This window comes from Corticium candelabrum, chromosome 15 (genome assembly GCF_963422355.1).
Source record: "Corticium candelabrum chromosome 15, ooCorCand1.1, whole genome shotgun sequence".
In the NCBI taxonomy this organism is placed as follows: Eukaryota; Metazoa; Porifera; class Homoscleromorpha; order Homosclerophorida; family Plakinidae; genus Corticium; species Corticium candelabrum.
The window spans coordinates 239,843-260,762 of NC_085099.1; the positions used below are offsets into that span (position 1 = coordinate 239,843).

Below are 20,920 nucleotides of genomic sequence, written 5' to 3' on the forward strand. Positions count from 1 at the left end.
CCAGCCGTACACTACTCCGCTGTAGTCTAGGCTAAGTATATCGCGTATACCGACTCAGTGGACCGGTTATACCAGAATCTATTCTGCTACAGTGAACGACACGTACTCTACTGCACAAGTGCACTCAACGCTAAAAGTTTACGCCAGACTAATATAACACGTACGCAAACCGCAGTCACACCTAAAGCGCATGCTCGCTATACCACTTCACTGAACGAATCTTAGAGTTGACATTCTCGGTACTGGATTATATCCATAGAATGAGCTTTGCCCATGGTTTGGATTTGTTCCTGTCAGATAATAGATCGACTCCTGGGGGTTTGTTGCAAAGTTCGTCGATGCAAATTTCAGTCCACTGTCAGTTCCTGCATCATAAGGAAACAAGTTAACAGTCATCGACTGTGTCCACGTCGTTCCATTACACAGATCAAGATCATGAACGCCTACAAACCAGTCAGGACTTGGAGCAACCATACTGACAAGAGAAACAAGTGAATGGCTGTCATCAACATCTAGACTCCCTTTATGAGTGCCAGTACCAGGATATATACTAGACAAAGCCTCAGTGACCAGAACATTACTTCCTTGAGCTCTCATTTCTCTAAGCGAAGTTGATTGTACTCCAAATTCCGCCATACTCTTCATTCCAGGTGTAGATTGTCCTCCAGCAACCCACATTTGATATTTGCTGTTGTGACTCCCTCCTACCAGACCAGACCAATGTGCACTAGACGGATAATCTTTAGGATGACTATTCGACGTCCAGATAGTCTGGAAAGTGACAGCATATGTCCTTGTCCTAGACATGCAACAGAAACGTTAACAGAAGATGACTTTTGTTGTTGACTGTTGTGTTGTCGGCTGTTCTGTTGTTGACTGTAATGTTGTTGTTTGTTGTGTTGTTGGCTGTCGTGTTGGTGTTGTCAGCGAAGTACGAACAAATCCTAGAGTCGCCATTCTCGATACAGGTTAAAAACCATTATAATCTGAGACACTAACAATATTTGATCAAGAGTATCCACCATGCACCATATTACATTATACTGATGCCTTAGACATTCCAATAAATGTTTGCACATTGTGCATGCATGCATGGCCAAACAGCAACATCTAACAACAATGGCTACAGATCGACAATGGCTGACAAGCAACATCAAGCATGACAAATTGTCTAGCTGTTCCAGCAACCAACAGCTTACGTGTTCACACTAAAACAAACAACAACAAACATGCAGATGTGATGGTCATGATTCCTGCCATAACACGACTACTTCCTGATTCTACTCCGGCTCCTTTGGTCAGCTTCATTTGAGCAATCGGTTGCAGTTGTTGATATCCATAGAATGAACTCTGAGCATTATTGGGCATCGATCCAGTCAAACGGGTGATGTCACCTTTTGGATTTGTGTCGTCATTGCTTGAGTCAAACTTCAGTCCATCGTCAGTACCTGCATCGTAAGGAAATAAGTCGATAGTGTCTCCGTCTCTCCATTCAAACGTAGCTGTGTTACACATGTCTACACTATGAATTCCAACAAACCAGTCAGGACTAGGAGCAATCATGCTGACTAGAGACACTTGTGAGTGGTCACCATTAAGACCTAAATTCGTGCTTCGATTTCCAGTCCCACTTCCAATGCCATTGAGAGCTACAGTTTCAAGAATGTTGCTTCCCTGTGCTCTCATTTCACTCAACAGGGGAGATTGGTTTCCTGTCTCAGCCATAACCTCGATCCCTCGTGTCGCCTTGCTACCTGGCATCCACATGACGTAGCGGCTGTTGTGACTTCCACCCACTAATCCAGACCAATGAGCATCACCAGGATAGTCTTTTGGGTATGTCTGTGCTGTCCACAGCGTCGTAAACTTCACATTATATGTTTGAGTTCCAGGACATCGAGTGCGAGGAGTCGGTGAGCTTGATGGTGTGTTTGATGGAATGCTTGCAGTTGATGTGTTCACTGGAACAACTTGTTGTGTTGGTGTTGGAGATCTTAGAACAAATCCTAGAGTTGCCATTCTCGATACTGGATCATATCCATAGAATGAGCTTTGCGTATTGTTTGGATCTGTTCCTGTCAGACGATAGATCGGCTCCTGGGGGTTTGTTGCGGAGTCGGCCGATGTGAATTTCAGTCCACTGTCAGTTCCTGCATCATAAGGAAACAAGTCAACAGTCATCGTCTGTGTCCACGTCGTTCCATTACACAGATCAAGATCATGAACGCCTACAAACCAGTCAGGACTGGGAGCAACCATACTGACAAGAGAAACAAGTGAATGGCTGCCATCAACATCTAGACTCCCTTTACGAGTGCCAGTACCAGCAGATATAACAGTGAAAGACAGAGTGTCCAGAACATTACTTCCTTGAGCTCTCATTTCATTGTTCAAAGTTGATTTTCCTCCAAATTCCGCCATACTCTTCATTCCAGGTGTAGATTGTCCTCCAGCAACCCACATTTGATAGCTGCTGTTGTGACTCCCTCCTACAAGACCAGACCAATGTGCTGTAGACGGGTAATCTTTAGGATGACTAGACGCCGTCCAGAGAGTCTGGAAAGTGACCTCATACGTCGCTTGTCCCGTACAAGCGCCAAAGACGGCAGTTAGAGAGGTGAAGAGCAACACAATGACTAACATCACCATCAATCCTGTTCTAGAACTTCCACTCATTCTCAGTCATGCACAGAATTGCCAACGTGCGCGCAGAGATTCCACTCGTTATAGGGCGTTGTCTTTCTCTCAGATTACTGAAACTTCCCACACAAACACGAACGGCTTTATCATCGTGAATCACGTGCTGCATGCCGCTCAACCTACAGCATATATAGAATTTCACACAGTGTAGATCTCTAGAGCTACTGTTTCACTTCTAAATTTAGTCTCATTCACAATGATGTACTGATGTTGCTGTCACCCAGTGAGTAGAAATCTAACCCTTCGGCATCTCCCTCATGTAACGCGGTCACCTTTTTACAAGAATGAGACTATATGACTATATTTGTGTATAGCTCGCTTACCTAGTATCCGCAGCTGTAGCCACATTAATAGCTATGGCGCGTTATGTAGACCAAAATTACACCACTAGATATGATATGTACAACAAACTCATGAGTGTAAGCGCCCAACAAGCGCACTGCTAGCGTTTTCGAGCGTGGCACCTGTACATAGGCGGTGTCTCACGACAAGGCAACAACTTTTCCAACTTTTACTGGCGCCTAGAACGTTAGAAAGTGCAGAGCTCTTATGATCTTGATCTAGTAGGTGATCAGAATACATGTACAGTACTAATTAGTACCTGAGGCGAGGCGCGGAAGAGCTAGGGTGTAACGCCCCGGCGTAGTAGCCTCGCCACGCCTACTGCGCATGCGCTTATTGTCACAGGAACGGATACCGTTAATTATTATCTAGGTGTTGCAATGACGCACGGATGATTAGAGGCACGCGTTTATACTCCACGAGTATTGCTATGTCAGCAACACAACACGATTAGCTGTTTGGCATGTAGTGACGCCCACGTGACCTTGAATTGTATCTTTGTACGTACAGTACAGTGTACACCTACTACGCTAAGCAGCAGAGGGTCTAGCACTATAGTGCTTTGTCATTACCGACGCGTGAAATATTAAATATGTTGCATTCTCAATTTAATTTACACATTACAAATATTAGATAATTTTTGACTCTAAAGCGTTTGGAGAACACACTGGTGGCTTGTTGTGTGAACCTCAATTGCTGTATATTGTAGTATGGCAAAGAGTCTCAACATAGTGGGACTTAGAGAATACTTGCGTTTAACATAATTATAGACCAATCAACTCTTTGTACACGACAACCATCGCCTCATTGACAGACACTCGTTTACAATCCTCATGTTCCACCTTCATTTCTCTGGCATGAGGGCAATCAAGACTTAGACGTAAAGAGGTACAATGTTTTAGATACAAACAGCCCCAATGAGTAAAAAACATGCTTAGCTAGTCGTGCATTTCATGTCATTGCATAGCAGCAGCTACTATATCACAAGCAGCAACGTCCACATCATTAGAACGGTTATGATTCCTGCCTTTAAACAGTTACTGCCTGATGGGTCTTGAGCTCCTAACGTTAATGTCACCGTAGCCATTGGTTTCAATGTCTTGTAACCATAAAAGGAGCTTTGATTGTTGTTGGGCATTGTTCCTGTCAAACGATAGATCGGCTCAGCTGGATCTGTGTTGCTATTGGGAGATATGAACTTCAGTCCACTGTCTGTGCCCGCATCATAAGGGTATAGATCCAAACTGACTGTCTCTTTCCATTGAGATATTTTTGTGTCGCACAGGTCGACACCATGAATTCCAACAAACCAGTCCGGACTAGGACTAATCTTACTGACTACAGACACTAATGAATGGTTACCGTCAACACGTAAGTTTCCACTCTGATATCCAACACCAAACTCGATACCATCCAGAGAGATCAGAGCAAGAACATTGCCATCACGTTGCTCTCTCTTTATTTCATCTTCTAGAGCAAGCGATAGTCCAAACTCAGCCATTCGCTCTATTCCTAGTGACGATATGTTTCCTGGATTCCACATTGTGTAATCAGCATTGTGACTTGCTCCTACTAATCCTGACCAATGTGCAGATGCAGGGAAGTCTTTTGGATAACTGCTGCGTGTCCACGAGGTTTTGAACAGGACACTGTAGGGTGGACTGTCGAAGCATTTTCCTGGCAGCAATTGTGTGGTTGGTGGTGATGCTGTTGATGGCGTTTGTGTTTCTGGTGTCTGTGTTTCTGGTGTCTGTGTTTCTGGTGTCTGTGTCGTTGCTGTTTGTATCGTTGTTCCTGTTTGCTGTGTAGTTACTGTAGACACTGTTGTGGCTGCTGTAGTGTTTGGTGTTCTTCTCTCAATCGTTGTCACTGTTGTCAGTTGGGTGGTATTTGTTAACAATTTCTGTTGTGTTGTTGCTGTCAGTTGTGATTTTGTCTGTTGTGTTGTCAGTTGCTGTGTTGGTGTTGTCAGCGAAGTACGAACAAATCCTAGAGTTGCCATTCTCGGTACTGGATTATATCCATAGAATGAGCTTTGAGCATTGTTTGGATTTGTTCCTGTCAGACGATAGATCGACTCCTGGGGGCTTGTTGCAGAGTTGGCCGATGCGAATTTCAGTCCACTGTCAGTTCCTGCATCATAAGGAAACAAGTCAACAGTCATCGACTGTGTCCACGTCGTTCCATTACACAGATCAAGATCATGAACGCCTACAAACCAGTCAGGACTGGGAGCGACCATACTGACAAGAGAAACAAGTGAATGGCTGCCATCAACATCTAGACTCCCTTTACGAGTGCCAGTACCAGGATATATACTAGACAAAGCCTCAGTGTCCAGAACATTACTTCCTTGAGCTCTCATTTCACTAAGCAAAGTTGATTGTCCTCCAAATTCCGCCATATTCTTCATTCCAAGTGTAGATTTACCTCCAGCAACCCACATTTGATATTTACTGTTGTGACTCCCTCCTACCAGACCAGACCAATGTGCACTAGACGGATAATCTTTAGGATGACTAGACGCCGTCCAGACAGTCTGGAAAGTGACGGCATATGTCGCTTGTCCTGTACAAGCTCCATAAACGGCAGTTAGAGAGGTGATGAGCAACACAATGATCAACATCATCATCAATCCTGTTCGTCACCGCGAGCACGTCGTTGCCTAGACCACACTGTACCGTGAGAGAAAGTCGGGGCGTTGCCTTCCTTACCGCCGGACTCTCTCCCACACTCCTTCCACAACATCATCACGTGCAGTCTCGATTGATATCAAACACTGGAGTTTGGGTACGCGAGGCCAGTGGCTTCTATATCGCTCTGGGCTATATCAGACGTGTATAGAGATCAGAGCCGTACTGTACTGTATATACGGCTCTGAGCTAACCGAGACTGTCTAATTCATCACAAACAGCACTTTAGTAGCCATGTCATTAATCAGTCAACATAACTAGCTAATGCTACTTCAGCTTGTCTGGTGGTCACAATACCACTACATACTGGTCTACAGCTACTACATTGACAGAACAAGCACAGACATAATACTTATTATTATAATCATTTCTCCAGCCACACGATTGTTTCCAGATGATTCACCAGCTCCTAATGTTATGGTCATGGTTGCCATCGGTGGCACAGGATCGTATCCATAGAATGAGCTGTCAGAGTTATTAGGCATCGTTCCTGTCAGAAGATGGATTTGAGCTTTAGGCTGAGTGTCATCATTAGCAGATCTAAATTTTAGTCCAGTATCAGTGCCAGCATCATATGGTAGTAATTTCACAATTACAGTCTCTCTCCATTTGAATGTAGATCTGTCACATAGATCTACATCATGGATTCCAACAAACCAGTCAGGACTAGGAGCAATCATACTGACTAATGACACATATGAATGGTCACTATCAACAAGTAAGTTTCCACTTCGATATCCAGAACCAGACCCAATGCCACTAAGAGCTATTGTCTGAAGCACTCTGTTTCCCTCTTTCTTCATCTCATCCAACAAAGTAGTCTGTTGTCCGAACTCGGCCATCCTTTCCATTCCTGGTGTTGATATTCCACCTCTTGTCCACATCCTATACTCACTGTTATGACTTCCACCGACCAGTCCAGACCAATGAGCATCACCAGCAGGATAGTCTTTGGGGTGGCTTGCTGCTGTCCACATTGTTGTGAAATTGACATTGTATGTTTTATTACCTGGACAGGAAGTGAGAGGTTGTTGTGATGCTCTAGGAGGTGGCACTGTTGACACTGATTGCAGAGATAGCTCAAGAGAGGCAAACCTTTTGACAAGATTTACACCACCAAAAAATGAGCTTTGGCTATTATTTGGATTTGTTGCAGTCAGAAGGTGGATTGGCTCTTGGGGGTTTGTTATCGAGTCGACCGAGTTGAATTTCAGTCCACTGTCAGTTCCTGCATCGTAAGGAAACAAGTCAACAGTCACCGACTGTGTCCACGTCGTTCCATTACACAGATCAAGATCATGAACGCCTACAAACCAGTCAGGACTGGGAGCGACCATACTGACAAGAGAAACAAGTGAATGGCTGCCATCAACATCTAGACTTCCTTTACGAGTGCCAGTACCAGGATATATACTAGACAAAGCCTCAGTGTCCAGAACATTACTTCCTTGAGCTCCCATTTCTCTACGCAAAGTTGATTGTCCTCCAATTTCCGCCATACTCTTCATTCCAGGTGTAGATGTACCTCCAGGAGCCCACATTTGATATTTGCTGTTGTGACTCCCTCCTACCAGACCAGACCAATGTGGATCAGACGGATAATCTGTAGGATGACTAGACGCTGTCCATAGGCCCATAAACGTGACCTCATACGTTCCTTGTCCTGTACAGGCGGCCAACGCCTTGGTTGCTGTCAGAGAAAACATTCCGACGATGAAGATCAGTTGTTGGGCACTGAGTGAATTCGAACTTCTCATCTTCATTAGTTCGACTTCACCTGGTTATTGTAGCTTCTAGACTGACCAGAAACTTGCCTGTCGTTAGTATGAAACACGGATGAACAGTTAGCACAACATTCAAACCCGGATGTATCATATGACAAGCAACGCCTACTCGTTCATTGCCATGGTGACATACACGCAGGCACAAGCGCGCGCGTACACACACACACCCACACACACACACACACACACACCACGCAATGAAAGGATGAAAGGAAGGCAGAGTTACAAAAAATTCTAAAAAAGTACGATTGGTGACTCCGAGTCTATTACATACGGGATATCAGTCATGCGGTAGCGGCGGGTTGATATCAGTTCGCCGTTCTCGGCTGAATTGATATCAATAGAATACAAATTGTAGCGCGCGTTAGCACAATGGCCGCAATAAATTATCTCGCCCCTCTAATATATGGGCATTTATATCAATCGCTTCTTGCAATTCCAGGCGTGCGGCCACAGGGTACACGTTCTGGTGTAATTCACACCATAGACAGCTCAAAAACTGAAATGTCACCGAGGAAAGTTGATATTTGACGCTTGCGTATATACGTTTGGGCACGTTTTGTGAGTCTTGTGACATGAGCGCCACGAAGAGGCTGGAAATATTTCGTTTGCTCGCTGACTGCGTGGAAGACGGACTGATTTCGCGACCAGAAGCTCTACAGATAGCACGATCCCCACGAAAATGTACGGCAGACGGTAGACATATGTGCAATTTATTGGTTTGTCAGTCTACATGTGAATCGACATGTTTGTATGCCTGTCTGTCTGTCTGTCTGTCTGTCTGTCTGTCTGTCAAAAACAAAAAGGACCCTAGGCCCTACACATACAATGATTTAATAATTTGCAACTGTAGTGTTCATTCTGTGAATGCTATATAACTTGTCTGCTATAACTTTAGCAAGGTTTCTCTGCAGTTGAATGGAGATGAGAGATCTCCACGTGGTCTTGAATTGGGCCTTGTTTTTCTTTCCCTCATCATCTCTAGACGACTCAGCCAGCTTGTTCAGATAGTTGGAGGCTTGTGCCCCCCCTGGTGACCAAAATGTTCAAGAACCAAAGGAACAAAAGATGGTTTGATGCCTCCTGGAAGAAGCTCTCGGTTGTATTTAACCTCTTTTCTCTCTTCCCTCCTTGAGGCCGCAATACCTGCTGTGCTAACAGCCAATGCTAACAAGTCTGCACCAGGGATGTGCTAGAGAAATGTCTAGTTCTGTGCCATGACAAATTTGGGGATCAATAGCAACATGTCTGGTCTGTTTTTGTTGTCGAGGTATTGATGAGTCGGTTCTTTGCTGTGCTGGAAGTTCAGTTCGGTCAAACACTTTGACCAGACATGCAAGTGTCTGTCTGTGTGTCTGTTTATCTGTCTGTCTATGTGTGTGTCTGTTTGTCTGTCAAATTATTTGTCTGTCTGTTTGTCTGTCTGTCTGTCTGTCTGTCTGTCTGTCTGTCTGTCTGTGTATGCTTGTTAATACATATGTTTGTTGCCTGTCTGTACGTCTATCTATATTTGTGTATCTGTCTGTCTGTCTGTCTGTATATGTTTGCCTCTTTGTCTAAGAACTAGCTATAGGACCCAAAAGATCCCTAAGTATGACTGAGTCAAACAGTTGACAGTCTGTCCGTCTGACAATCATTATACATGCCATAGATATCATACAGAAAGTTCATAGAAGTGAACAGTAAAATCGAATAATTTCTTTTCCTATAATGATAATGATTTTCTTTATCTTGAGAAATGGTATACACAAAGGCAAAACGACAGTCTACATGCTGTTATGTTTGTTTGCTGCCATGATTACTGTAGTACAGTACCGTGTCCTTTCTGACTTGTAAAACAATAATCATTGCTTTTGTTGAATGCCTGTGTCAGGGTTGAGAAAAGATATCACAGAGTCTTCTGAGTTATATAAGAAATGTTCTAATCACCAAGGTTTGTAAATATTTTCAGCTTGTGTATACATGTATTACACACACACACACACACACACACACACACACACACACACACACACACACACACACACACACACACACACACACACACACACACACACACACACACACACACACACACACATGTACATACATACTTTTATTGAATATATACATGATTTATTCATCTAGAAGGGGTGTTTGAGACCTTGTCTATGTACAACTGTAGTATGGCGCAGAGTAGAAGGTTACTACTGTAGACACTAGAACTAAACAGCAACAGACAACAAGAATCAAAACTAGCTCAGAATTAATAACTATTACCACTATTGCACGACTATAGACATTAGAGTCCATCCAACAGTCTGAATTTCTTTGACACCAGATTGCAAATGATGTGCCAATACATGCATACATGCATACATACATACATACATATATACATACATACATACATACAATCAATGGTTGCGCGTTGGTCAATAATTGATAAAAACACGGACAGATTTGAGACAGGAAAGTATTGTTAACTTTCAGAGTTTAAGAATACTTGTGACATCTGTATTGTAGACTTGAAACTAAAAGATGCAACACTGTTTCAAGTTGAAAGGTTGCCTAAGCTTGAAGGTATAGGCATATTCATCAAGCAAGAACACATGATTCGGTCATTTGCATTTGCTATTGTGTAGTATCTCACAAAAACAGTGTTTCACCCATTTCTGAATCAGCTCGAGTTTCACCGTCAAGGTCAAACAACGTATGCAGTCCAGCTAGTCTTTCAGGTTAAGAGCATGCATGTACGTGAATGTCTAGCTGGATAAAATATGGGCAATATGAGCAATTGTTTACAGGTAGTGAAGACTTTATTGCTTTGTTGGCAAAATATAGACAACATTCTAAAGGGATTCGCCTGTCAGCACAAAAAAACAAAATGCAAAGGCAAAAGCCATCAACACAGCAGGTTTGCAATTGCCATTGCCTAGGGCTTTCATCATTTTTTTGCATGGTGGATTAGAGCTGAGCTGGGAAATTATTGAAATTTACATTGCTGCTGATTGTTTAAACTTTTTGACAGGGAAGACAGGGAAATCAAAAATCAGTGTGATATGTATGAGGCCAGCCATCTCTTATTAGCATTAACAACCAGGCAAGGGAGAATTCATATAAACAAAAGAGACTCTACATCTACCTTTGACAATTGTGGAAAAACCGAAAGAAAAGTAAGTGCATGCAGTACTAGTGCATGGACGTGTAGGTGTGTAAGTATGGGTATGCATGTGTGTTCTATAATTTTGTTAATTAATGCTCTATCAAGTCACTACATTGTAACAGCTATTACTATAGTCACTACTCTATGGAAACAGCATAACATGAATGTCTAGCAAACTCATTTAATTCAATTGAATTTAATTCAATTTAATTGCTATTTCGAATTCATTGTTATAGAATAAGATTAAGTTATTCAATGTGAACAGCTTTGATATATATATATATATATATATATATATATATATATATATATATATATATATATATGCTACTCTTATTGATCACAGATTTGCATGCAGGCAGCAAGATCAGACTTCAACAAATATCTTGTAAAACAGCCAATCAAAACCACTGTCGACTAGCAGAGAAGGTAGAAATGTCTGGGCTCAAGTTTAGAGACACAACACCTGCTGATGGAAATTGTCTTTTTCATGCTGTTTCGGATCAGCTGAAACGAGTTAAGTCAGAAAAGCCCTACTGTCACAGTGAGCTTCGAGCACTGGCAATTTCTTGTCTCAGAGATCACCAGTTTGTTGTAAGAACAGCTAGTACACTACTACACGTGTGATGTGTATGTTAAACTAATGTAGCATTTTTGCAAGGATATCAATGGCAAGAAACTAAACCTTTCACAATATGTCAGTAAGGATTGGGATCAGTATTTATCTGACATGGAGAAGGATGGCGAGTGGGGAGACCACCTTGTTGTGATGGCATTAACAACAGTGCTGTCTCATAATATTCTAATAGTCAGCAGTGTAGATGGTGCAAGCAACCATTTTACTGTTACAGTAGAACCCATTGGCCATGTTGCTTCTAATGATGTTCCACTGCTTCTTGGCCACTATGCCGAAAATCATTTAGTGAGTCTAGATATAGCAAACAATGGTATGTATGACATTATAGAGCTTAATGTCCTGTAATCTACCTATGTCACTCTTTCTGATTAGATGATTCTGCTGTGCAAGGCCTTCCTTACGGGGACCATAATTATGCAAGAACAGATACTGTCCCACCAGGTATCTCAGCAGTTGTTGCAGCTTCAGCAGTTGACTTGTTTGTACATGAGCCTTTTCATTACACCAGGTACTAGCAGGTACGGTGACCATGATTATGTAAGAACAGATACTGTCCCCCCACCAGGTACCACAGCAGTTTTCACAGCTTCCGGAGTTGACTTGTTTTACATCAGCCTTTTCATTTCTAGGGTTATAAATGAATGTCACTAAAATCATAGCAACAACCTTCAGGGAAGACCCAAGAAATATACACTCTGGTAAATACGTCTTTATTTACTCATTATCTACCTTATATTAGTCCACGTTAATTAAATTTATTCACTTGCTGTTGATCAATTTCTTAGTGGCCGTACATCTGTAAAACATTTTGACGTATTATAAACAAGAATATGCAAGCTGCCCTTTGACATTCAGTTGCTGTCTTTAGGTATTCCAGGTAAGAGCAGGAAGTGTGACAAAGATGTTGTTGAACTACACTGTGCTACTGGTATATACTTTTAACAATTTATCTGAACTTAACATATCCTGTATGTAAAATATGCCAGACATTCCACCAAAAATGAGAAGACTGCAGCCATTTTACATTTTATCAAGTCATGAGCAGAAAGAAGTAGATCAAATGGTCCTCTCTAGATGATACTGCAATTGGTCATTACTATGTGCATTGATTGGTAATGTGCAATTTACAGGTGGCTACTGCACTAGACAAAATAGCCGGTGACAGACAACTGTCTGATTCAAACTTTCCAGGTGTGATTACAGTACGTGACTTAGCAAAGCTTCAGCCAAACAAATGGCTCAATGACAATGTCAGTTGTTGTAAACGAGCTAGTGAAATGATACATATTGGTAATGTATTAGTATTGACAGCTCATCAATGCAGTATCATGTTTATGGGAGACGGATGCTTGCCGCAAGGTATTATCTCATTATAACTAATTGCTCGTTACAAACTACACTCTTTTTAGGGAAGAAAAGTCAAGAGCTTCAATACCTACTTCTATGTGAAGCTCGACAATCAAGGTCCTGTTGCTGTAAGACAATGGACAATGAAACAGCTGGTGCAGTAAATAGCCATCAAGTAAAATGATTGCAACATTTTCATAAGTGCTTTGATTGATATTCTGCAGATAAATATTTCCATTATGATGTTCGGTTAATTCCCATGCACATGCCTGTGAAGCAGCATTGGTGTTGTATAGTATGTTTGTTACTAGATGAAATTATTTACAACAGTGTGCAAACAGTGACTTTTTAGGTTATCGACATAACACACAGGACAATTAAATACTATGACCCGCTAATGGAAGTGTGTTCAGAAGTCTTTCTAAAGATTAGGTCATGCATACATACATATAATACACATATACACATACTGTACATATGAAAGATACATGTAACATTACTATTCTCCCATTAGAGATTGGTTATCAGATACAGTAACATTGACGAAAGAGAACTATGTTGCTACAGAGTGGGCTAACGAAGTTGTGAAAGTATACATATTGCACATTTTATTTTTGGAGATTATCATTTGTTGGTTATAGAATGCTCCATGGCAACAAGACGGTTCAAGCTGTGGTGTCTACTGTCTGATGGTAATAATTTACAGTGTCACTTCTAGAAATTTTGTAGATAATTACCCTATGTTTCAGTACATGAGGAATGAAGCACTTGGCATTCACTCTAACAACTTTTGTGAGGTACACAGTGTATAACCGTTATGTAACTCTATAAGTACGCAGCTGTTATGCATGTTTGTTAATATTGTATGATGGATTGTAGAGTGAAATTAATGACATCAGGTATTGGCTGGCACATAGGCTAATTACACAGTTTGCTGCAAATACAACAGGAAATAAAAGGTACATTTATGTCGACTGTTACTATTCTATTGCACTGGAACTACTAAACTTCCTTTGAAGCCTCAACTTGAAGATAACACCTACTAACATTCAGCCAAGTGCAAAATACTATATTAGTTGGGAAACAACAGAAATTGTAACAGAGACTTTGGAATCAGAGCTCTACGACTATTCCCTGTTGCGACTGTTGCAAACAAGGGCATCACTTCAAGCTTGGAGAGCAGAACACGATGATGATACATCAGAAAGTCACAAAAATTCTGTAAACATTATGTTGGCCAGATAGGAATTTGTGAATACTGTAATCAAAATGCCATTTCATCGATTTTTGTTGACAAAGTTTTTGAATTTAGTCTTTGCATAAGCAAAATTACAATTGCAGTGGTAGATGTAGGGGACCAGTAGGCAGTTTGCTCATAGAGCGAGTAATTGATAACATATTTGCTGTTATCTGATTGCAGCTCCAAGAACAAACAGTATCAGTGGGAGCATGCTGGCTCAGCATCGATTTACATGTAGCTTTATGGCTGGATGACAAATGCTTCAACAACAAACCTGCTGTACAAGTAGTTGGTGATTTTGTCCTTGCCACACATGAACTTCACGTGAAGTTTATCAACTTCGTCTCCGACAACACGATGCCCGATATATATCTTGTACTGGCAGTAGGTTTGGTCAGGTTTTGGATGAGACAGAAACAACACAGGATGACAACAATACACAAGTATGGCAGATACTACATACCCCTCACCTCATCTGAACTTGACGATCTGTGCACTGGCATAAAAGAAATGAGGGAGCAGTTGGAACATGGCAAACACATCTTCTACAGTATTGACCCTATCTATACTATAACAAAAATCAGTACAATAATCTGTCACATGTGTTTTGAAAACCTAGAAATAATTGGAATCAGGATCTACTTAATTCCTTAGAATGATAGGAATCCAATGTGCTAGTTACCTTGATGCTGTAAGCATTATTAATTAAACACCCTGAAAACGAGCTACATTTAGTGTATATCTCTTGAAAATACACGTACTTGTAAAGTAGAAGACCCCTAAACAATTAAATTATATTTCTGTCTACACTTCAACTTCGCCATACATGCACTAAACCAGTAAACGTTGTGATACATTGTGGCATCTCAGCCAAACACAATAACAATTCCTATGCCAATGTGGCAGAGTCATGGTCTGTCACAGCTTTAACTAGTTGCTCATACAGTGCAAGCCCCTCTGCTGCTGATTTTGGTGTTTCTATAATGTTGTTTTTCCTCATAACATACTGTGCGATTGAACAGAATTCAGGGGAAGCAGCAGGTGGTGGATCTGATACATGCTTCTCTACAGCAGCCAACTGTTCTTCAGTTACAGGACACTTGTAGCAATTTGCACCTAAACACAAACATTTCATGCACTTGTGATAGCCTGACAACCTGACCTCAAAGCCAAACCTTTCAGTTGTGGGTAAAAGTACAAAGCATTAGGAATCTCTGGGGAGTATCTGTATACCTGGAAAGGCGAATTGTATGTTTGTTCCACTCCTGCTTCACAATTTGAAGTTCATTGTCGATAAGATCCATAAAACAAAATCGAAGGGCATCCTTACACATTCTGCAATTAAGAACGACTCGATTGAGGTACACTGAGTGTGTGTTCAAAGAGTCACAAAACATCTGACACAAGAGTCACCCACAGGGTTGCCGTTTCCATAGTGAAAGGGGAAATTTTAGCCCTGGCTAAAATTGTTGGTCCAGACAAAAAGAATGCCAATTAATTATTATGTAATACTTGCTTTGACAAGATTTTCCAGCGCTTCACTATTTTGTGACAAATGCATGAATCCTATTTGCAGAATTTTTAAAAAGATACATAGATCATTATTGTGATAATTTCAACACAAGTTAGTTGACCAAGAGCTGGTGCAAAGACAATTCATAACATACTCATTCGATGAAACATTTGACTGACATTCTATCAGGTCGTATGACTGTGGTAGACTTGTACAATCTTCAAAATGAGAAATTTCACACGATGCTTTACTGTCTTGCTCCACAACAAAACTGTTAATGCCTTTGTCAATAATTAAATTCCTTCTGACAAGAGACCAATAAAAACATTTTTGGAGGAGCTGACTACTGTGTTTCTTAGTTTAATTTGTAGGGTATACATGTAGTTGACTATTATTGTGTATCGATCCTACAGCAGTTCTTTTTAGCACAAATTTAGACATTAAAATTTACTATAATTTACATCAATTACTTAAAACAAATATTCATATCAATAGTTGGAGCCACAAAGTGCCTCTTGGGGCCTCAATTTATATCCATGTCAAATCTGACTGGCAACACTGACTCACCTATGCAATGGGTTTGAATCATTAAATTTTGCTGAAAGTTGCATATCCTAAATGATTAACACATGCCATTTGAATACGTGAGACATGTATCTGTTTAATCCACATGACATACTTTGAAAAAGTTCATCCACCATTGCATACATCTTTTCCTTAACTGACCCCACCATGACTCAATTCGCTATAATATATGAAATGTCCAAGTGAACCGACAATTGAAATCATTGCCACCAACCTGGTTTGTGATAGATTTCCCGTACCAAAAACTCTTAGTTTTGGCTAGGCTGTCTGTCCCATAGTGCCTTAGAAATGGCTGAACAAAAGCAATTGTTGTATTCTCAGTGCCTCTGTCTGCTCGCACTACCCGGGGACACCCTAATGAAAAAACTTGCAGTAGTCACGAACACACACACACACACACACACACACACACACACACACACACACACACACACACACACACAAACACACACAAGCATGATTTCATTCATTACCTCCAATTTCTCTGATGGACTTAAAGTAGTATCCAGCAATAACTTTAGGGTCATTGTTTGTTTTACTTGCCCGCAACCACATAATTCTTCGAGAGTACCTGTTATCACAAACAACAACCATCAGTTCATTGCATAAAGAAACTGCACTGATATTAATTGTTACCCGTCAATACAACCATGTATGCTTATGCCAAATGGCTTCACTTTATCTTAACCATCAAGGTGCCATACATAATTCGGTCCCTAAAGTCATTTAGTAATTAACGAAGTGCAAAAATTGTCTTTCAGTACATACTTTATTGTGATACTTCCTTCATTTTAGTTTTCCAGCCTTCCTTAGCTTAACACCTTCTCCATCCATTTGTCTATTCAATTTCATGACAACGTCCCTGTAATGACAAAATTGCATGCCTTCATTAGCTAATTATGTTTAATCGAAAACAATCAATCCATCTAGCTGTCCCATCAATAAATGATATTATAATTAATTTCAAACCCATATGGCAAATCCAGACTGGAAAAAGGTGATCCAAATTAAGATGCTTGGACAATTTAGATAGGTTGGTTTCACTAAAGGTGGTGGATAACACAGTATACATTAATGTCTGATCACCAAATGAATTTCTATCTACAACATGGTGTCATATTGTATATTAACTACTAGTTCATCATCCCGTTCTCCGCATGGGCAGATTATAGATATGAATGTGTGTGTGTGTGTGTGTGTGTGTGTGTGTGTGTGTGTGTGTGTGTGTGTGTGTGTGTGTGTGTGTGTGTGTGTGTGTGTGTGTGTGTGTGTGTGTGTGTGTGTGTCGTGCTCAACCAGATCAGTCTGGTTTGTAAAGTCTATTACAAGTACCGGAAGCAAACCCTGCTTCAGAAGTACTTAGACCATCACGGCTGTCTAGAAAGAAGACACGACTTTATGAAGGATTCGAGTAGATCCCAGAAGCACTGTTTTCTGTAAGTGCTGCAGGTTGTGATGACCTGGAATAATGTCCAGCCATCGTGCAATACCTGCGTGACCTAATATTACTAATGGTTAGTAAATTTCTATTAGTATTATTATTAGTTGTAGTTAATTAATTAATTAATCATTGTATGAATTTATGAAGTATATCTCATTCACCCCGTTCTAATTTATTATTTAATAGCAACCTAAAAAGGTGGTGCCTAGGCACCCCAGACACCACTGTCCTAAACTAAAGCACATACATTGTAGTTGATAAATATTGCTAATCACTGTACACACCATGCTGGTCCGTCCTAGTAATATGCAACATTTATGTTAGGGCTGTCAAATTAAATAATAATAAAGACATTTGATTTAGAAACCACACAATCGGTGTAGTACAGGTAATCCAGGATATTCTGATCAAATTCAATTTTAGTCAATAAGGTTTACAACTGCATTCAGATATACTGTGGCATACATGCATTAATTTGTACATTTAATGTGCATCAAAGCTATTTTAGTGTGATTTAATGTGTATACTATAACAGTAACAATACTTTCAAAGTATAATAATTTTATAAACATGATTTCCTCAATTCACTTATGATATGAAACAAACACCGGGCACCTAATTATACTGACCTTGGAACACACAATTTGTGCTTCACAAGCAAGCGCTTCCAGAGAGAGCGGTAACCCAAGTTTGCTCCTGAGGTTTCTTTCTCTTCCTGGAAATCAGTAGTACTGTGTAGCAGTAGGTCCTAGGTTTGCTGATGTAATGGAAACTCTCTAACCTTCACTATGGCCTCCACCTTATCCATAGAAGCGAAATTTCGTCGTCGGTGTAAGTTTAACTTCTTAACGGAGTTGATCGACAGATAGGCTCTGGTGAAGATGTTCTTCCACCACCTGTACCATGTCTCTGAAAAAATCACTCCGTTACAGTGAAGTCGAATAATCAATAGAGCAAGTTCAGAATGAGCGTTGTCCATCGTCACGATACCAGAAAAAAACCATATGTAAGTAACGCGCCCAAACGTATATACGCAAGCGCCAAATATCAACTCTCCTCGGTGACATTTCAGTTTTTGAGCCGTCTATGGTGTGAATTACACCAGAACGTGTACCTGTGTCCGCACGTCTGGAATTGCAAGAAGCGATTGATATAAATGCCTATATCCCTTTTTAGGGGCGCGAGATAATTTATTGCGGCCATTGTACTAACGTACAATTTGCATTTTATTGATATCAATGCAGCCGAGAACGGCGGACTGATATCAACCCGCCGCTACCGGCTTCCGTAGGTGCCTGGCTGGTACTGGCGTTTCTATTATCTTGGCTAACGCGAGATAAAATTTCTAAAGGTCGTTGACTTATTGCCAATTTCATGATCTAGGTTGACTTGTAATTGATTTTTATTACTAATAAACGCAACAAATTGATATTAATTAACAATGATTGCTGCTGGAAACTTTAAAGTTATTGTTGCGTTAGAGAGAAGTCAAAGATGTGCAGAGATGATGAAAAATGCAAGCACGACAGCTGGTCAGAACATATTGGCACTAGAAGAAGAAACAAATTAATTAATTAATTAATGTTAAGTATTGTTACTTGGTGAATGTCACTAATTACTGTTAAGTATTGTGTAGTGTACGGTGTGTGTGTGTGTGTGTGTGTGTGTGTGTGTGTGTGTGTGTGTGTGTGTGTGTGTGTGTGTGTGTGTTGTGTTACTGTGTGTGTGTGTGCGTGTGTGTGTGTGCGTGTGTGTGTGTGTGTGTGTGTGTGTGTGTGTGTATGTGTGTGTGTGTGTGTGTGTGTGTGTGTGTGTGTGTGTGTGTGTGTGTGTGTGTGTGTGTGTGTGTGTACGTACTGGCATGCGTCTACCTTATTATTGCTGTCCTGCATCTAGTCTCTAGTTCCGGAGAGACTCCACCACACAGCCAATATTCTACAATCGTTAACAATCAACAATTCCGTGCCTCTGGAGTTTTACTACGTCGATGACACAAACAAAGGCAAAGGTTTGTACTTCCAATACAGTAAATATTATAGTTATAATTAATATTAACTATATTAATTATTAGCAATATTAATTAACAATATTAACTATTAATATTAATTATTGATATTAATTACTATAATTATAATAATATTAATTACGTTAATGTGTAAAAATTTACAGGGAAAAGGATTCCATTTGTCAGTGTGGCGAGTTTTGATTTGCATGTGTTAGTGTGGCATCACTGTCTAGTGCATTTTCTTGTAAACTGCTGACAAAGATGAGAGTGTTGTGACATGCAATATTGCGGAAAGAGACGGGAAGTAAGTGAGACATGGAGTTGATACGCAAATATCTGGATGTTCTTTAATTAATTGCGGGGAGAGACGACTGGCTGGACACTTGAGCCTATTAGGAATGGGACTTTGCAAAGTCACGTGATTCAGTGAATAGCATATAATAAGGCATTGAATCACTTCCAGTCTACATGGCTGTGTGTGTGTGTGTGTGTGTGTGTGTGTGTGTGTGTGTGTGTGTGTGTGTGTGTGTGTGTGTGTGTACTCTGTACCTAGAGAGGCTAGGCTCTCTATTCAGTTCTAAAGAAAGAAGGTATTCCATCGTCACTGATTACAGTTGTTTGATCCTTTCATGACCAGATGTCAGCGGTAGTCAAGTATGAGGGTAACCTTGGAGAGGAAATTCAAGTACAAAATGGTCTACGGCAGGGATGTGTTTTGGCACCAATTTTATTCAATATATACATCAACTGTGTCATGAGAGAGTGGAGAGAGAAAGTGAAAGATACAGGCATTAGATTCAAGTATGACATGACCAAGTCTTTCGTCGGAGGATATTAAAGAAAGAACGCTCCTGATGGGATGGTAATGGAATTGCAGTTTGCTGATGACTCAGCATTACTAACAGAAACACGAGAGAGTGCAGAGGCAGCAATCCAAAACTTTGCCTCCATTGCTGCAAGCTATTGGTTGACGGTGAGTTATGAAAAGACAAAGTTGATGAGTTATAGTCCCAATCTGTGTGTTGAAGATGCTGGGGATATTGATATAGGGATTCCCGGTCGCAGTGTGCAACACGTAAAACAGTTCAAATATCTCATTTCTATCATATCAGATGATTTGAGATTAGACCTGGACATAACAGAAAGAATTGCACAAGCAGGAAAGTGCTTTGGAGCACTAAAAGAAGCTGTCTTTCAGTCTCCCCATGTAACATCTAAAACAAAAAATGTGCTGTTCCAGTCAACTGTCTTATCAGTTCTACTGTATGGGTCATCTTCTTGGGCCGTGACTAGAAGAGATATCACAAGGCTTGTCACATTTACGAATCAATGTCAACGTTTCATGCTGGGTATAGACAAGTTTAAACGACAATTGAAACAAATCACATCAAATGACATCAGGCACAAGCTTGGCAATCTTGAAATTGAAGAAGACTCTTAGATGGCTCAGCGGCTTAGATGGCTTGGTCATCTAGAACGTATGGAAGA

General features: G+C 40.7%; 3 protein-coding genes across 6 annotated transcripts; 1 reads left to right on the forward strand and 2 right to left on the reverse strand.

The window, feature by feature from the left end:
* Nucleotides 1-40: 40 nt before the first annotated feature.
* On the reverse strand, nucleotides 41-7,595 carry LOC134190788 (uncharacterized). The gene is made up of 8 exons (XM_062659299.1): nucleotides 6,057-7,595; nucleotides 5,757-5,867; nucleotides 4,020-5,684; nucleotides 3,840-3,915; nucleotides 2,896-2,972; nucleotides 2,755-2,819; nucleotides 1,205-2,681; nucleotides 41-799 (listed from the first exon to the last, which is right to left on the reverse strand). The coding sequence occupies exons 1-8, from the start codon at nucleotides 7,496-7,498 to the stop codon at nucleotides 208-210; spliced, it is 5,505 nt and encodes a 1,834-aa protein (XP_062515283.1). The 5' UTR covers nucleotides 7,499-7,595; the 3' UTR covers nucleotides 41-207.
* Nucleotides 7,596-10,199: 2,604 nt separating this feature from the next.
* Nucleotides 10,200-14,657, forward strand: LOC134191083 (uncharacterized). 2 transcript variants are annotated; one of them, XM_062659647.1, is made up of 19 exons: nucleotides 10,200-10,236; nucleotides 10,306-10,674; nucleotides 11,023-11,258; nucleotides 11,326-11,611; nucleotides 11,674-11,742; nucleotides 11,810-11,866; nucleotides 11,931-11,999; nucleotides 12,170-12,229; nucleotides 12,288-12,364; nucleotides 12,432-12,492; nucleotides 12,604-12,660; nucleotides 12,711-12,803; nucleotides 12,873-12,943; nucleotides 13,001-13,080; nucleotides 13,163-13,238; nucleotides 13,290-13,340; nucleotides 13,398-13,445; nucleotides 13,528-13,607; nucleotides 13,668-14,657. In XM_062659647.1, exons 7-19 carry the CDS (start codon nucleotides 11,939-11,941, stop codon nucleotides 13,891-13,893), a joined length of 1,041 nt encoding a protein of 346 aa, XP_062515631.1. In that variant the 5' UTR covers nucleotides 10,200-10,236; nucleotides 10,306-10,674; nucleotides 11,023-11,258; nucleotides 11,326-11,611; nucleotides 11,674-11,742; nucleotides 11,810-11,866; nucleotides 11,931-11,938; the 3' UTR covers nucleotides 13,894-14,657. The 2 variants fall into 2 exon arrangements, with proteins under 2 accessions (XP_062515631.1, XP_062515630.1); XM_062659646.1 differs by having other exon boundaries at nucleotides 11,023-11,093; nucleotides 11,172-11,258; nucleotides 12,432-12,660.
* On the reverse strand, nucleotides 14,658-19,356 carry LOC134191084 (uncharacterized). 3 transcript variants are annotated; one of them, XR_009971716.1, is made up of 9 exons: nucleotides 19,299-19,356; nucleotides 16,755-16,848; nucleotides 16,623-16,702; nucleotides 16,439-16,557; nucleotides 16,201-16,340; nucleotides 16,081-16,146; nucleotides 15,969-16,015; nucleotides 15,064-15,223; nucleotides 14,658-15,004 (listed from the first exon to the last, which is right to left on the reverse strand). XR_009971716.1 is itself a non-coding variant. In XM_062659648.1 (7 exons), exons 2-6 carry the CDS (start codon nucleotides 16,539-16,541, stop codon nucleotides 15,067-15,069), a joined length of 492 nt encoding a protein of 163 aa, XP_062515632.1. In that variant the 5' UTR covers nucleotides 16,542-16,557; nucleotides 16,623-16,732; the 3' UTR covers nucleotides 14,658-15,004; nucleotides 15,064-15,066. The 3 variants fall into 3 exon arrangements, 1 of the variants encoding a protein (XP_062515632.1); XR_009971715.1 differs by lacking the exon at nucleotides 19,299-19,356 and having other exon boundaries at nucleotides 16,755-17,181; XM_062659648.1 differs by lacking the exons at nucleotides 16,755-16,848; nucleotides 19,299-19,356 and having other exon boundaries at nucleotides 16,460-16,557; nucleotides 16,623-16,732.
* Nucleotides 19,357-20,920: the final 1,564 nt, after the last annotated feature.

Coding starts and splice junctions, on each gene's coding strand:
- LOC134190788 (XM_062659299.1), bottom strand. CDS start 7,498: ATGAAGATGAGAAGTTCGAATTCACTCAGTGCCCAACAACTGATCTTC. Junction 5,685..5,756: donor GTGTGGGAGAGAGTCCGGCG/GTAAGGAAGGCA, acceptor CTCGCGGTGACG/AACAGGATTGATGATGATGT. Junction 2,820..2,895: donor AGCAACATCAGTACATCATT/GTGAATGAGACT, acceptor TATATGCTGTAG/GTTGAGCGGCATGCAGCACG.
- LOC134191083 (XM_062659646.1), top strand. CDS start 11,939: ATGAATGTCACTAAAATCATAGCAACAACCTTCAGGGAAGACCCAAGA. Junction 12,230..12,287: donor TGAACTACACTGTGCTACTG/GTATATACTTTT, acceptor AAAATATGCCAG/ACATTCCACCAAAAATGAGA. Junction 12,661..12,710: donor AGACGGATGCTTGCCGCAAG/GTATTATCTCAT, acceptor CACTCTTTTTAG/GGAAGAAAAGTCAAGAGCTT.
- LOC134191084 (XM_062659648.1), bottom strand. CDS start 16,541: ATGTGGTTGCGGGCAAGTAAAACAAACAATGACCCTAAAGTTATTGCT. Junction 16,016..16,080: donor GGTGGATGAACTTTTTCAAA/GTATGTCATGTG, acceptor TTAATCATTTAG/GATATGCAACTTTCAGCAAA. Junction 15,224..15,968: donor GATTCAAACCCATTGCATAG/GTGAGTCAGTGT, acceptor TCTTAATTGCAG/AATGTGTAAGGATGCCCTTC.